General features: G+C 37.7%; 1 protein-coding gene across 1 annotated transcript in view; it reads left to right on the forward strand.

The window, feature by feature from the left end:
• shisa9a (shisa family member 9a) overlaps window positions 1–14,325 on the forward strand; it is a 369,503-nt gene extending 355,178 nt beyond the window's left edge. Inside the window, exon 5 of the mRNA XM_072269532.1 lies at window positions 13,952–14,325. Within this exon, the coding sequence (XP_072125633.1) occupies window positions 13,952–14,325 (374 nt within the window). The remainder of the gene's footprint in view (window positions 1–13,951) is intronic.
• The last annotated feature ends 1,668 nt before the right edge of the window (window positions 14,326–15,993 follow it).

Consider the following 15,993-nt stretch of genomic DNA (forward strand, 5'->3'; position numbering starts at 1 on the left):
TAGGAGCCGAGAGGTAATGTTGCAGCTATATAGGACCCTCGTCAGACCACACTAGGAGTACTGTGCTCAGTTCTGCTTGCCTCACTACAGGAAGGGTATGGAAGCCATAGAAAGTATGCAGAGGAGATTTACAAGGATGTTGCCTGGATTGGGGAGCATGCCTTATGAAAACAGGTTGAGTGAACGCGGCCTTTTCTTCTTGGAGCAACTGAGGATGAGGGGTGACCTGATAGAGGTGTATAAGATTGATTGTGTTGATAGTCAGAGGCCTTTTCCCAGGGCTGACATGGCTGCCACAAGAGGGCACAGGTTTAAGGTGCTTGGGAGTAGGTACAGAGGAGATGTTAGGGGTAAGTTTTTTATGCAGAGTGGTGAGTACGTAGAATGGGCTGCCGGCAACGGTGATGGAGGGGGATATGATAGGGTCTCTTAAGAGATTTTTGGATAGGTACATGGAGCTTAAAAAAACAGAGGGTTATGGGTAACCCTAGTAATTTCTAAGGTAGGGACATGTTCGGCACAACTTTGTGGGCTGAAGGGCCTGTATTGTGCTGTAGGTTTTCTATGTTTCTATGTTTCTGTGTTTAAATTAATTGCAACTGAAATGCTTTTGCCCCTTACATTCAGAAGCAACGGTAAAATTTATGATTAAAAGTCATTTTAGTCTTTTTAATTTCTTGCTAATCAGGAAATTAAACCACCAGCCAATATTATTTTCTTCAAGTATCATTCTAGAGATTGTTATATATGTTTGTGAATCAGAATCAGATTTATTATCATCGGCATGTGACGTGAAATTGGTTAACTTAGCAGCAGCAGTTCAATGCAATGCATAATCTAGCAGAGAGAAAAAATAAAATTAAAAAATAATAATAAATAAACAAGTAAATCAATTACAATAGACATATATTGAATAGATTTTTTTTAAAATGTGCAAAAACAGAAATACTGTATATTAAAAAAAAGTGAGGTAGTGTCCAAAGATTCAACGTCCATTTAGGAATTAGTTGGCGGAGGGGAAGAGGCTGTTCCTGAATCACTGAGTGTGTGCCTTCAGGCTTTTGTACCTCCTTCCTGATGGTAACAGTGAGAAAAGGGCATGCCCTGGGTTACTGGAGATCCTTAATAATGGACGCTGCTTTTCTAAGACACCGCTCCCTGAAGATGTCCTGGATACTTTGTAAGCTACTGCCCAAGATGGAGCTGACTAGATTTACAACCTTCTGCAGCTTCTTTCAGTCCTGTGCAGTAGCCCCTCCATACCAGACAGTGATGCAGCCTGTCAGAATGCTCTCCATGGTACAACTATAGAAGTTTTTGAGTGTATTTGTTGACATGCCAAATCTCTTCAAACTACTAATAAAGTATAGCCGCTCCTTGCCTTCTTCATAACTACATCGATATGCTGGGACTAGGTTAGCTCCTCAGATATCTTGACACCCAGGAACCTGAAACTGCTCAGTCTCTCCACTTCTGATCTCTCTATGAGGATTGGTATGTGTTCCTTCGTTTTACCCTTCCTGAAGTCCAGAATCAGCACTTTCACCTTACTGACGTTGAGTGCCAGGTTGTTGCTGCGGCACCACTCCACTAGTTGGCATATCTCACTCCTGTATGCCCTCTCATCACCACCTGAGATTCTACCAACAATGGTTGTATCATCAGCAAATTTATAGATGGTATTTGAGCTATGCCTAGCCACACAGTCATGTGTATACAGAGAGTAGAGCAGAGGGCTAAGCACACACCCCTGAGGTGTGCCAGTGTTGATCGTCAGCGAGGAGGATATGTTATCACCAATCTGCACAGATTGTGGTCTTCCGGTTAGGAAGTCGAGGATCCAATTGCAGAGAGAGGTACAGAGGCCCAGGTTCTGCAACTTCTTAATCAGGATTGTGGAAATGATGATATTAAATGCTGAGCTATAGTCAATGAACAGCATCCTGACATAGGTGTTTGTGTTGTCCAGGTGGTCTAAGGCCATGTGGAGAGCCATTGAGATCGTGTCTGCCGTTGACCTATTGTGGAGATAGGCAAATTGCAATGGATCCAGGTCCTTGCTGAGGCAGGAGTTCAGTCTAGTCATGACCAACCTCTCAAAGCATTTCATCACTGTCGATGTGAGTGCTGCCAGGTGATAGTCAGTCTTCTTCGGCACGGGTATAATTGTTGCCTTTTTGAAGCAAGTAGGAACTTCCACCCATAACAATAAAAGGTTGAACATGTCCTTGAATACTCCCACTAGTTGGTTGGCACAGGTTTTCAGAGCCTTACCAGGTACTCCATTGGGACCTTCTGCCTTGCAAGGGTTCACTCTCTTTAAAGACAGCCTAACATCAGCCTCTGAAGTGGAGATCACGGAGTCATCAGGTGCAGCAGGGATCTTCACAGCTGTAGTTGTGTTCTCCTTTTCAAAGTGTGCATAGAAGGCGTTGAGTTCATCTGGTAGTGAAGCATCGCTGCCATTCATGCTATTGGGTTTCGCTTTGTAGGAAGTAATGTCTTGCAGACCCTGTTAGAGTTGGCATGCACCCGAAGTCACCTCCAACCTCATTCGAAATTGTCTCTTCGCCTTTGAAATACCCTTCCGCAGATCATACCTGGTTCTCTGATACAGGCCTGGGTCACCAGACTTGAATGCCACAGATCTAGCCTTCAGCAGATGGCTTACCTCCTGGTTCATCCATGGCTTTTGGTTTGGGAACGTACAGGTAAGTCTTTGTGGACACACATTCATCCACACAGGTTTTAATGAAGTCAGTAACAACTGCAGCATACTCATCCAGGTTCAAAAATGAATCCCTGAATACAGTCCACCGATTCAAAGCAGTCCTATAGGCACTCCTGTGCTTCCCTTGTCCATATCTTCTTGGTCCTCACTGCTGGTGCTGCAGTCTTCAGTCTCTGCCTATGCTCAGGGAGTAGAAGTACAGTTAGGTGATTAGACTTTCCAAAGTGAGCGCGTGGAATAGCACGGTAGGCATTCTTGATGGTGGTATAGCGAGTTCCCCAGGAGGCGCTCATGGAGTGAGGTTGTTTCTGGCTTTGCTCCATTACCGTTACTTTTTTTTTAACCTATGATCTCCCTTACTTAATTTATTTTTACCTACACTAGAAGATTTGTTCTACACTATTGATTTTTCCTTGAATTGTAACTGCGAAATTTGAAGAAATGAGCAAGAAAATAAGTACAAGATCTAAAGGGCGAGATCCTAAAAACGGGAAGGATTCCGACTGGAACAGGGAAAAAAAAGGTGAATCCAAGCAAACTGAACAATCTTATGATATTCTGTTGAATCTTTTAAATGTAAAATTTGAAGAACAACATCAAAGTTTAACTGAAAAATTTGAACAACGTCAAAGTTTTAAAGAAGATTTAAAGTCAGTTATGGACTCTGAAATGGCTTGATTGTGAAGTTAAGTAATATCAAAGTAAAATTACTGAATTAGACATTAAAGCTCAGAAGAGAGATTTGAAAATTGAGAATTTGAAGCAAAAATTATCTTCAACGACTGAACAACTGGGACATTTTAAATCCGAGATTATTGATCTTGAAAACTGATCTAGAAGACAGGACTTGCGTATAATTGGTCTCCCCGAGGATGTCGAGGAAGGAGACCCTTCAAAATTCTTCTCTCAACTTTTAAAGGATGTGTTTAGCTCTGTATTCCCCAACAATCCTCCATTGCTTGACCATGTTCACTGTACATTGCATCCCAAATTGTCCTCCGAATTTAAACCGAGGCCAGTGATCCTCCGTTTCCACTATGTTCACGTTAATGAGCATCTCATTCGAATTGCCCGTCGGCAAGGTATGATTAAATTTCAGCAATATCATTTCCGTTTAGTGGAGGACTACAGTCCAGAAGTGATGAAGGCGCAGCTGGCTTTTAAACCTCTGATGTCGGAATGCTACCAAAAATGTCTCAGACTAGCCCTATTGTATCCTGCCCTTTTAAGAATCTCTCCTTCGGAGGGACCACGTCGTGTCTTCCATTCCACAAGTGTGGCTCGAAGTTTTTTGGATGAGCACTATTCAACTGCTATGGATACTTCGCTTTAATTAATGACTAGTTCTTGCAGCATCAGCTCTGTTTTTATGTGCTTTTCCTTTAAAGCCTATAATCATCGTATGAAGAAGGTCTTTTATAAGTTCAAGATTTTTGTTTTCGGTTAGTAATGTAGGCATTTTTCACATCTCAATCAAAGTGTTTTTTCCTGTTGATGATTTGAGTTTTCTGTACTTTGTTAATTCCTAATTATTTGATTTCTGACATTGTCACTAACGATTTGATGGTAAATTTCTACTGTATGGAGGAATATCTTGTTTATTTTTTGCTTCGTATAATTAAGATGGCGGTCTGTTTTCCTTCTTTTATAGTATTTTTTGTGCTTTTCACTACACCATCTTCTCAGGTTCCTTCTCCCCATAATTCCTTTCTTTTTTTTTGAAGTGCCATTTTCAATTATTCATGTTTGTAATTGATTAATAACATGCATCGGCGCTTTTTTTCGTTCATTTTAGAAATCACAACATGAAGATTATTATAGTACAGTGTTTAATTTTTTGGATTTCGGGGGGGTTCTCTTTTTAACATATATCTTTGGAATTGCCTTCTGGAGAAATGGGGGTAGATTTAGTATTCTTCGTTCTTTTTCTAGCCCTTTCTGGCTTAGTTTCGGGACTTTAGGGGTGGAGGGTGGGGGGTCTTTACTTTTTTTATTAATCTTTTCTATTGGGCTGATCCAGTACTACAAAGATATCTGCAGTGTCGTGACTTCCGGTTCCGCTCTGAATATTTATTCCTCTTCCCATTTCATGAGTTTACATTATGGTTAACTCTTTATATACCAAAGGGTTGACATTAAATTATGGCTCAGATTATTAATTTTGTCTCTTGGAATACAAATATTTTAAACCATCCAATAAAAGGGAAAAAGATTTTTAAAGTATTCCAAAGACTGAATGCTGACATTATTTTTGCACAAGAAACTCATGTGAGGAAAGAGGGTAATCAATGTTTCTTTAGGTTTTGGAAGGAAAACCAGTACCACTCAAACTCCGTACCACTCAAGCTCCCAGGCCAAAGTGAAAGGAGTTTCAATTTTTATAGATTCCTCAATTACAATTACTCATCAAGACATTGTTTCAGATGCGAGTGGTAGATTTTTGTTAATTACTGGGTTACTTTTTAATAAAAAAGTTGCTATAGTTAACATTTATGCTCCAATTGTGGATTATCCCGAATTTTTTAAGCATTTATTCACTTCTTTTCCTAATTTAAATGAGTATATGTTGATAATGGGTGGTGATTTTAATTGTTGTTTAAATCCCCTGTTGTTTAAATTCACCTTTTAAATCCATATCTAGTCAGGCTTTACTGAATAAGTCAGCTACTCTTATTAACTCTTTTATGATTGACCCTGGAATTTCAGAAATTTGGAGATTTCTGCACCCTAAGGATAAAGAGTTTTCATTCTTCTCACATGTTTATCATTCTTATTCTCGAATTGACTACTTTTTTATTGACTCTCGTTTAATTCCATCTGTAATTGACTGCAATTATGACATTATCGCCACTTCTGATCATGCTCCAATGAAACTTTTTATCAAGTTAATGGATACTTCTACTATTAGACAATGGCGATTTAATTCTAATTTGCTTCAAGACCCGGATTTTGTTAAGTTTATGAAGAAACAGATTGATCTCTTCTTTTCAACTAATATTACGGAAGAAATCTCCAACGGGATAGTATGAGACACTTTTAAAGCTTATATCTGCAGACAGATTATTTCTTATTTTGTTGGTTTGATAAAAATGTATTAAGAATGAAACACTTTTGTTGATTGATAAAATTAAAGAAATTGATAAGAAATATTCTATTGCTCCTAGTAAGGAGCTTTATAAACAGACAGTCGAACTTCAAACGGAACACAGCTTATTATTAACATCCCCGATTGAATATCAATTAATGAAAACTAGAATTGAGTTTTATATACATAGTGACAAATCGGGTAAATTGTTAGCTAATCAATTGGAAACCGGTTAAACGTCAAATTATCAAGATTCGCAAACAGGATGACACCTTGATAGTTAATCATGATGAGGTAAACAAATCTTTTCAAGAATTTTATACCTCCTTATACCACTCTGATTTTCCTTCATGATCCCAACACCATGCATGACTTCTTAAGGAAATTGAATTTTTCGAAATTATCCCCCGAAGAATGTTTAACATTAGAAGCTCCTATTACAGATGAAGAAATAACAGCTGTTATTTCCTCAATGAATTCTGGCAGAGCACCTGGTTCAGATGGTTTTACAGTGGAATTTTAAAAGTTTTTTTCTTCTATTCTTTCTCCTTGGTTGTCCAGAGTTTTTAAAGAAGCAATCAGATTAGGCAAATTACCACAATCATTCTATGGAGCTTCTATTTCCTTAATTCTTAAAAAGAATAAAGATCCTACTGATTGTGCATCATACAGACCGATATCTCTCTTGAATGTAGATTCAATATTTTTTTCTAAAATATTAGCAACTAGGTTAGAGAAGGTATTACCTCAAATTATCTCTGTGGACCAAACTGGATTTATTAAAAATCATTATTCATCTTTTAATATTAGGAGGTTAATGAATGTTGTTTATACTCCTTCACTTAATATTCCGGAATGTGTTATTTCATTAGATGCTGAGAAAGCTTTTGATAGAGTTGAATGGCCATATCTATTTAGTATGCTTGAGAAATTTAATTTTAGTCTGAGATTTATATCTTGGATTAAATTGATATATCATACCCCTGTAGCTTCGGTTTGTACTAATAATCAAAGATCTCCCTTTTTTCATTTATCTCGGGGTACTAGGCAGGGATGCCCTCTTAGTCCATTATTATTTGATTTGAACCTTTAGCAATTGCTATCCGGGATTCACTTAACATTTTTGGTATTATCCGTGGAAATGAAATACATAAGTTATCATTATATGCAAATGATTTGTTACTTTACATTTCTAATCCTGGGAAATCCATTCCCGCTATTTTATCTTTGTTGGCTCAGTTTAGTAATTTTTCTGGTTATAAATTGAACCTTAAGAAGAGCAAACTATTTCCGCTAAATATGCAGATTCCTATTTATGGAAGTTTACCATTTAAATTGGTTACCGACTTTTTTACATATTTAGGGATTAAAATTACAAAAAAGTATAAGGACTTATTTAAGGCTAATTTTTTACCTTTAATTGGTCAGATTAAACTTTTGTGTACTAGATAGTCACCAATGTCTCTGTCATTGATCAGTCGGATCAATGCTATCAAGATGATTATTTTGCCTAAATTTTTATATTTATTCCAAGCCGTGCCAATTTTTATTCCGAAATCCTTTTTTGATAATGTTGATTCCAAAATTTCTTCATATGTATGGTAGAATAAAAATCCTAGGTTAGGTAAGAGACATTTACAGAAATCTAAAAAGGAGGGGGGTTTGGCTTTGCCGAATTTTAGATTTTACTATTGGGCAATTAATGTTCAATATTTAAAATGTCGGTTATGGGACTTGGACGTAACTTCAAGTCCACATTGGGTAAATCTTGAATGTCATTCTTTACAGAAGTTTTCATTGGGTTCTATTTTAGGGACTTCACTTCCCTTTACTCTTTCTAAATTGTATAAACAAATGGATAACCCAATAGTAAAACATACTTTACATATATGGTTTCAATTTCAAAAATTTTTTGGGTTGAATCAATTTATTTTAGCAAGTCCTATTATTATCTAATTTCTTCTTTCAACCCTCTATTATGGATCAAGCCTATTTCACTTGGAAAACTAAAGGTATAGTACGATTTTGTGATCTATCTTTGGATAATTGTTTCATGTCCTTTAAACAATTATCTAATAAATATAACTTGCCTAGATCTCATTTTTTTTAGATATTTACAAATTAGAAACTTTTTAAATACTGTTTCTCCTACCTTCCAGAATTTATATTCAATGGATATTTTGGAAAAAATTTTAGATTTAAATCCCTTTCAGAAAGGTGTAATAGCAATTATTTATAATATAATTATGAAAATACGTCCAGGCGTATCTAACAAAGTTAAGACTGACTGGGAAAGGGAACTTAAGATTACTTTACCGATTGAAATATGGGGAAAAAATTCTTCAATTAGTTAACTCATCTTCTATATGTGCTAAACATGCATTGATACAGTTTAATGTAGTGCATAGGGCTCATATGTCTAAGGATAAATTAGCTCGTTATTATTCTCATGTAAATCTTGTATGCGATAGATGTCACTTTGAGATAGCTTCTTTAACTCATATGTTTTGGTCATGTCCTTTTTTGAAAAAATATTGGAAAGATATTTTTGATATTATTTCAACTGTTCTGAATATTGATCTACAACCTCACCCTATTACTGCAATTTTTGGGTTACCAATGATATAATCAAGTCATTTAACCTCTTCAGCTCGTCAGGTGTTTGCATTTCTTACATTAATGGCTAGAAGATCCATTTTGCTGAATTGGAAAGAGATTAATCCTCCCACCACATTTCATTGGTTCTCCCAAACTATGTTGTGTTTAAACTTAGAAAAAATTAGAAGAGTTATTTATGATCCCTCTATTAAATTCACAAAGACTTGGAGGCCATTTATTCAACATTTCCATATGATGTAATTTGACCTTTTCCAAAATTATTCTATTTCTTTTTAATATATGTTGAGAGGAGCGGAGTCAACGACACTAATGGTTCCTTTTTTTTGATGTTACATAACAGCCCATGTCTTTTTTTTTTCTTAGTTAATTAACACTGTTTAGGCTAGTTTTTCTTTTGGGGTATATTTGTATATTTTTTTTCCTTTTTCATGATTTTTTTTCTTTTTTTTTGTATATTATATCCTGTATGATTGGGAGGTTTAATACCCATATGTCAACTAGGTTTATATTTAACTATGTTAATTATAACAATATAATCCCAATAACTGTGTTTCAATACTATGGTATGTTTATCATTATGAAATCAATAAAAAAATTGAAAAAGAAAGAGAGTGGTGTAACAATGGTCCACTGTGTTGATTCCTCTAGTATGGCAAGTGATCTGTTGATGGTAGTTGCTTAGTGATTTTTTCAGACTGACCTGGTTGAAATCTCCCAAAAAGATGATGAAGGTGTTAGGGTGCACCATGTTAAACTAAAATAGTTCCATACTTTCAGACATAAAGCCCAGAGCAATATCTGTTATAATTCGAAGTTATAGAGTCATACAGCATGGAAACAATTTATTTATCTTAGTGTCCATTCTAGCTATTGAGTACCTCATACTAATCCTATTTCTAGCTCTCAGTTGATAGTCTATCAATTGCTTATCTACAATTTGTTCCCAGGAAATGAATGGGTTTGCATTTTACAGACATCCATAAGTTCAATTTATCCGTAAATTTTAAAATACTCAAAAGTCACTCAGTATGGTAACCACACCTCCACAGTGTGTAGTGAATGGTATCAAAATCACTTAAGATTGATAAGAAAAAGAATTACTAGAAGTGAAAAGAAACAGGAAATTTGTTCTGCCGGTTGTAGGAACGAACACATGAACTTGCATCAGACTTTGAATTTAATATTTTGGGAGAGTAGGTGAGTCCATAGGATGAGTGATCTTAACCTGGGAACGGGCTGTAAATACTTTTTAAATATTGTGAGAGTGCTTACCTTCAATATCCTCTCAGGCAATGGGAGTAATGGATTTCAACCACCTGTGGGTGAAAAAAAAACTTCCTCAAACCCCTCTGTCTCCTGCTCTTGATCTGTAGTCTACTGTATGCCTTTTGATTTTGATAAGGAGCAAAGTTTCTCACTGTCCACCCTACCTAGGCCCTCACATAGTTTTCAGTACGTCAATCTGGTCACCACTCAGCTTTCTCTGCTCCGTAGATAACTAATCCAGTCTAACTGGTCTCCCCTCTTGCTGAAACATTCTGTCCCTAGCAAAATCCTGGCCTATCTTGTTTGTATCTTCTCCTGTACAATCACATTCTCCCAAAAGCTTTGTGACCAGAACAGTGTGCAATATCCTGCTGTTTGATGGAATGTGACCCCCAAACTTGTTTCTCCTATATTTTGAGCTTCAACTACCGGAAACAAGTATTCTATACACCTTCCTATTTGTCAGCAAGCACTCTATCAACCTTTGCTAATGCTGGTTGTAATTTACAGAATAATGCAGCGGTTGTAGCTGAGTCACTGGCTCATTTGAGAATGTAAATGAACACTTGAATCACTTAGACATAGAGGGCAATGGACCAAATGTTGGGAGATCGGTTTAATATGGAAAGGTGCCCATTGGTTTGCATGGATGAGTTAGGCCAAATGGCTGTTTCCATCTTGTACTGGGCTTCTCACAAGGCACATTAAACTAAAGAAGATAAACACAAGACTTTCTCTGTCAGATATCCAAAATGTGTGCATGATTGGGAATGGAAAACTTAGTGCCTGAAACTGAGGACCTCAGCTGTGCAATCCAGTGCTCATAGTCGGACACACCACTGCTTGTATCTCTTCCTCCAGTATGATGGCACTGAATTGTGAGTCCATGGGGAAAGCCAGGACCTGATCAGAGTATGGGCTTGGGGGAGGGAGTAAATTCAGAATTATTTTCTGTGTTGAAGTGCAAGCATCACTGATTCATGAGTCTGAAGGAAAGGGTTCTGCAGTCAGTGAAGCATCCCTCTTTGGTTTACTGACATTTCACCAGATTCATCAGGAACACTGGGGGATGTCAAGAGACTTTTCTGAGGGGCGTAAAGTTGCGTCATTTCCAGGAACAGCATAAACTTTTGTTCCTTGAACAGTGTTGCTTTGATGGGAGTGAGATTTATATTGTTCAATGGACTATTTTGAGCAAAATAACAGTTTTAAAATTTAAGATATAAGTTTTTAATATATATTCACTAGATGTGAATACCCCTACTAGCGGCCTGTATTTATAATGTTCTCTTAAAGCCCTGGAACTGAGTGACTTTGTAACCATTTCAGAGGGTCTTTAAGAGTTCCCCACATTAAGTCTGGGGTCACTTATAGACAGGACTTGATGAGACCGACATATTGGTGAGAACCTGGTTGATTTCCACAACAATCTGGTCGCTTTATAGTGCCAGCTGCTGATGCTGGTTCTTTAAGTTCCAGGTTTATTCATGATTTCAAATTGAGTGCAGAGAGGAGGAGGGACATTAATTGTAGTCATTGTAATGTATTACTTTAGAATAATAGAAGTGTTTCCAGGTTAATCTAACCAATCAACCAAACATCAAAGTGAAAGCCAACTCACAAACTCAGAGATAGCAAGGATTAATTCAATTAATTTAGTCAAAAACATTCAAATTTGGCAATGAGAAGTATTACTGAAGTAACATTTGTAAGCTTGCTTTACCTTCAGCTTGTAAGTATTGTGGAGTGTAGCACCAGATACAAAAGGTGAATCACTGTTGGAGTCATGTGTTCAATCATCCACCAATTGGACAAAATAACTTAAAATTCAAGTTTAATTGTCAATCAACCATACATGAATACTCACGAATACAGCCAAATGAAACAGCATTACCCCGGGGTCAATGTGCAAACTACAGTACCAAGTGACACACAGACCAAGGCACATATAACTCATATTAGATAGCAAGCACATAAGATATTGATAAAATACAGTCACACAAAAAAAATAGTCCAAGACCCTAGGTCTATAGATGTTGCAGCAGCCCGCAGTCGAAGACAATACAGAGTGTCTTCTGCCAGGCGAACACTGGGGTACAACATTGACTCCAGCTTGGACACGGTGCCACACTGGTGGAGCACACCGACTCCAACACCCCTCTCCCGGGCAGCTGTAAACAGGCAACGTCACAGCTTGAGATCTAGTCCTCGCCACGGCTGAGGCCACGCAGCTCCACCGCCGTTTGTCTGTGTTGTCTGCCAAAAAGTCAGTGAACTGGGCTTGCGACATTCCGCGTTGACAATATGCAACAGGGTCTTGTGATCACAAAAAAGGTGACTAAAATGATCACTTGCTGTTAAACTGCACACCACCTTCATACACTGACTCCTCTGATGCAGGTAGCAGATCCTTCCATCTCTCAGCCACAGGCATCTCGCTGATGGGGTAGACATGCAGTACTTTAAGTTCTTAACATCCTGCAGGGTTTTAGGATGGTAAAAAAAAAACTTTTTAAAAGGACAATAACAGCTTTGTTAAGCCCCGTAGAAGCCGCTGTGTTTGAGGATGCCGGAACTTAAAACATTCCCAAGCTTAAAGTTGGTTTTGCATTTCAACTTTTTAAATATTTGTGGCAGCAGTTCGCTAATGATGCTCACAATAGATATATTTTAGTGAAATATGGCACCTGAAAAAAAATCACAGAATAACAAATAGAATATTTCAATATATCCTTGACATTCAGAGTAGAGCAGGCTCCTTCCAGAATGGAAGAACAAGAGAAGCCTGCTGCTGGCTGTAGCATTAACTAGTTTATACCGTGTGGGAATATGCAAAGTAGCTGCCTAGCAACACTTCTCAGATGTTTCCTTGAGGCATCATCATATTTAAGATCAAAACTTCCTTTATCAACAAAGAGATGTCAGTGGCATTATTTAGTTCTATAAGTTTTGAGTAGTCTATTCAAAATGTCACTTAGTTTCTTTCCATCTGCCATACAGAAATACATTTCTTCTCAGCTTTATTCCAAAGCTGTTCCTTCCAAAATGTGGTACAGTGGTGATCAATTTAACTACAGACATAGTGTAGTTACTTTCTATTTATGAATGGATAGGTTATTTTCATATTTGTATTTTTCCCACTCCTAGGTTAAAGATGGCCATGCTTCCTCCTCCTCAGTATAAGCCTCCCTTAGCCATTCCATTCTATCTGGAGATTTGTTATAAGGAGATTTGCAGTGAGTGAGAGAAGGGAAAGTAATGCTTTGAAATGAGAGATGTCATAGTTAGGGGAAATTCCCCGCTGGAGGTTGGAACAGATGGTAATGGTGACCATGTTCACTATGTTGGATATTCTTTTAGCAATTTCAGCTAGGAAAACTGCTATCTGTAAATGTTTATGATCTTTTATATTGTTGCATTTTATTGTATCCACTTTTTCCTTTTTGGAATTTTGTTTAGGTTGGAGCATATCAAGCAACTGGTGCAAGACAATTACGGAGCAGCCTTGCCTTCATTTCACACAGTAGCAATGTGTGTTAAATCACTAATGCATGAATTACAATGTCAGAATTTACACTTTCCTTTGGACATTCACATATGTTAAAGCTGATTGTCAGACTTGACTATTCCATTGTTCTCTTGCTTATCTTCTCATATAACACTCAACCTGAGCTCATACAAAACTCATCCACCTCCTTCCCAATTTTAGCAAATCCTGTTTCTCTATCATCTGGGTTAACAGACCTAAAAATGCCTCTTGGTCCAAAAACACCTGGTTTTTAAAATTCTTATTTTTGATTTAAAACCTCTCCGGGATATTAAATCATCTGATCTCCATTCCTGCAATGCTCCATTATCTCAGTGCTCCTCCAATTTTAACTTCTTGCACATACTAATTACCTTTGCTCAGCATCCGGCAGCATTGGCTTTAGGTATCTGGCCCCTAATCTCTGTAGAACCTCTCAGCCTCTCTACTTATAAGCCAGTGTAGCTGTCCTTGAAATTAATTCTTTGACCAAGCTTTTGCTTGCAGAGTATAGTATTACTTTACATGTCAAATAATGTTTTATAAAATGTCATATGAAATGTTGCTCCATTAAAAGAGACAATGTAATTGAAAGCTGTATCATTTAACTTTGTTTGGAATTATTCCTTGTTTTAGAGCCATTGCATGACTAACAACTACTTTTTTAAATTTGGAAACAATGCATCGCTAATATTTATTTCCCTTTCTTTTTAATGTTTCTTAGCTGAAAAGGCAAATGACGACTTCTTTGCTAAGCGCCAACATTTTGCAGAACTTGCAGCAAAAGGGACCTTGCCCCTGCACCCAGTGCAGATGCCAATGGACCATGATGACCCAGTGCATGGCTCGGACACCTTCAATGCCAAGCTACCCGGGCAGAGGAACAAAATCACCAAGATGCACACGCATCCATTGGTCTTCGATTCTGACTACAAAACCTGGGACACAAACGACACTACCATCCGCCGGCAGGCCTATGCCAACAAGAGACCCTGCACAGTGGGTCCGCTGGCTGAGAAAGCCAGCCCTCAGGCACAGCATTACCTGGGGCAGCAGCCGTACTTTGTAACCAACAGCAAAACAGAAGTGACCGTGTGATGATCGGCACCTTTTTTATTTAAAGAAAATAAATAAAGAAACCTGTTGTTCAAGAATTACCTATCCCGGAATTGGAAGAGATTTGAAATGTGCTCTAGTTGTCATCCAATGCGATTGGGCTAAGGTATCTGAAATATGAGCAATACACACTGAAGGGTTAATAACAAAGGACTTTCTGTTGAAAAACATAAGTTGTGAATTTTCTTAAACAAAATGACCAGTTCATATTGCAATAGCACATTTCAGTTTTCTGTTGGAGGCTATTGGGACGTGTGAATGTTTAAGACAATTGGGAGCATGCTTTCTGTATTTTTCTAACTTCCTCTATGTACTTGGAAAAGGAAGGGTGGATACAGCATACCCCATCTTAAACAGAGATTTTTGATCAGCTTGCTGACTCTCAGCTGCCTTCAGTCTCATTGGGAAGACTGGGTAATGTAGGTTGTGCCTTTACTCTAGATAATGGAGCCGCTCGCATTGGTCATGGTTGGCAACCCACTCGCGCCGTCTAATCTCTACTAATAATAGTGCTGCATTCTGTACTTTGTTCAAGAGAATGGTTTAGTAGGCCATTAAGATCAAATAATATCACTCGGTTGCATTCTATATTTATGAAGTAGAACTCTTGAATATTTCCTCTCAATTAATTGGTGTCATGGCCTCTCTCAGAAGCTCCTGAGGTTAGCAGCTGAAAAAAATGAGCGATAGAAAATAAAGATGCACTTCATTCTATCCTATTTCAGAAAGGAATCACAAATTGTGTTCTACTACTCCTATCATCGTTGTTTTTATATCGAGGGTACAATTTTTAAATAAGTGAATGTGCATTTGGATTTGGTAAACAACAAATGATTATCTCCAGTGCTGGGGACAACTTGTTTTCACCTGAATTTTGTGTATGATGGACGGGTTCAACAGGATGTCCTACAGTATCTGCTTCCTGGATGCTTTAATTTCTTCTGTTTGGAACAGAAAATGGGGCCCTGACAGCATTAGGCAGAGTTCTAAAATCTGCACCCCATCAAGTTAACTTATTACATATATACTGTACTCGAAATGAAATTTTTATTCCCGTTCTTCATGAAACATGTAGTTTCCTGTTTTATGGGCTGCATAATGAGTTATATTCATAAACACTGTAGAATGATTTGTAGCCCAAAGGCTAAAGGAAGAGACCTTTAATTCATTTCTCAATAGTTTACTCCATCCATATATGCTAATACTGTTCATCTTATGGATTTAAACACCTCAGTGAGCCACCGACTTATTGTAAGTGGACCTTTGGTCTAGCCTTGCGTTCTGCTGTCTCTCGAGGCTGCTTCAAATGGAAAATTAGCTCTGCAGCACAGTTTTGGAGTATTGGAGGTAAGGATAGATATTTATACTGTCTGCTGGCACTGGACTGCTGAAGTGCAAACAATGTTTCATTGCCCAGATTCAATAGACATCACTGTGATTGGTGCAAAGCTGCACCAAAAATAAATGAGCAGAAACATGTAAAAAGCCACTGAAGCAGCTTTCAAACTAAGTCCCAGCACTGGAGTGGGACGAATGGCCTATTGTGTCTCTCTCATTCCAAATTTACACTTAGTTAGCAGGTCATTTTGGCACAAATGCCAAGTGGATAACTTCCCAAATCCATAGTTGGCATACTCTGATTCACTTGTG

Source organism: Mobula birostris, chromosome 9, assembly GCF_030028105.1.
Source record: "Mobula birostris isolate sMobBir1 chromosome 9, sMobBir1.hap1, whole genome shotgun sequence".
In the NCBI taxonomy this organism is placed as follows: Eukaryota; Metazoa; Chordata; class Chondrichthyes; order Myliobatiformes; family Myliobatidae; genus Mobula; species Mobula birostris.